General features: G+C 54.0%; 1 protein-coding gene across 1 annotated transcript in view; it reads right to left on the bottom strand.

The window, feature by feature from the left end:
* The window catches only part of LOC119586447 (LIM domain-binding protein 3-like), a gene marked incomplete in the record, with an annotated part of 85,993 nt that overhangs the window by 523 nt on the left and 84,147 nt on the right, over positions 1 to 1,323 (bottom strand). Inside the window, 3 exon segments of the mRNA XM_037935179.1 lie at positions 520 to 750; positions 942 to 1,115; positions 1,206 to 1,323. Of these exon segments, the coding sequence (XP_037791107.1) occupies positions 520 to 750; positions 942 to 1,115; positions 1,206 to 1,323 (523 nt within the window).

Below are 1,323 nucleotides of genomic sequence, written 5' to 3'. Positions count from 1 at the left end.
TACAAAAAATCTTCAAGCATATTCATGATTCAGCCAAGGTAAAAACAAAAACACACTCGTTAAATGAGCCTCCATCTGCCGTCATCAAATCTGAAAATGAGACGGGAGAAGTTAAATTGTCCACAGGCCCAAGTTTGGCCTCGCTGCCGCCTCCAGCTGTCGCCAGACCAGGTGGACGTCGCCAACCTGAGTGTGACTCACAGGTTAATGGCAACAAGAATGCAGATATATATGTGATATTTCTTACCTGCGAAAGCTCCTCACCTCGGCGTTTGAAGGTGTGCATATATAAAATGTTACAAAACGTGACATGGAAAAAGTGCAAAGTGCCAAGATCAGCACATTTCGAGGGTGACTTACCGTGTTCCCGGCCACTAGGAATTCGCAAGTCGGACGACGACTGAAGATGGGAAGGGGCAGTGAAGCGGAAATGGCAGAGACGACCAAAACAGTGGACAGTAAGAAAAGGAGGTGATAAAGGAGGGTAAGATGGCAGGGAATTGACACGGAGGTACTTACCCTGCAGACGAAGCACTCCGGGTGCCACTGTGCATTGAGGGCGGAGATGTAGTTGTCCATGATGGGCGCGTTGCAGCCGCCACACTTGGGCGCGAACATGTTGAAGTAGTCGTCGCGGCAGTACGGCTTTCCGTCCTTCTCGTGGAAGCCGTCGTCGCCGAACGTGTTTCCGCATTGGGCGCAGAAGAAGTGCTCCGGGTGCCAGGTCGTGTCCAGCGCCGTCACGCATTTCTGTCGGGGACAAGAGGCGCGGCCGGACGCGTGTTATTCCAGGGGGCCGATAGTGTTAACACTTTCCAACAGCTAATACACAAAATCTTAAGGTGGTATTTTCCCCGCTCAAGGACCATTAATTTCGTTACCACCTTAACCCCCCCCCCGCAAGGCACCCTCCCCTCCCATCCCCAGGGCCAAGGACTCACGTCGAGGATGGGGCCGTTGCAGTAGGCGCAGCGCGGGGAGAACAGGTTGTGGTAGTCGACCTCGCAGTAGGGGCGGCCGTCGCGCTCGAAGAAGTTCTTGGTGCCCAACTCCTGGTTGCAGTGGGCGCACGTGAAGTGCTCGGGGTGCCAAGTCTTGCCTAGCGCTGTGATCACCTGTGGGAGGAGAAGGTGGACGACGGCGTACTACTTGCTGGCTAAAGAGAAATTATTAGGACAACAATTTGCACAAAACATCGAGCATACTTGTCCGACGATGGGTTTGTCGCAGGCGCTGCAGCAGCCCTTCTGCGTGGTGGTGATGCCCTGCTCAGTCATGTGTGAGGCCAGGGAACCGAGCATAGAATCAAGCTGGTTCGGTTGG

The sequence above is a fragment of the Penaeus monodon genome, chromosome 21, assembly GCF_015228065.2.
Source record: "Penaeus monodon isolate SGIC_2016 chromosome 21, NSTDA_Pmon_1, whole genome shotgun sequence".
Lineage (NCBI taxonomy): Eukaryota > Metazoa > Arthropoda > Malacostraca > Decapoda > Penaeidae > Penaeus > Penaeus monodon.
Note: the sequence above shows the minus strand (reverse complement) of the source record. Positions and strands in the feature narration are given on the sequence as shown.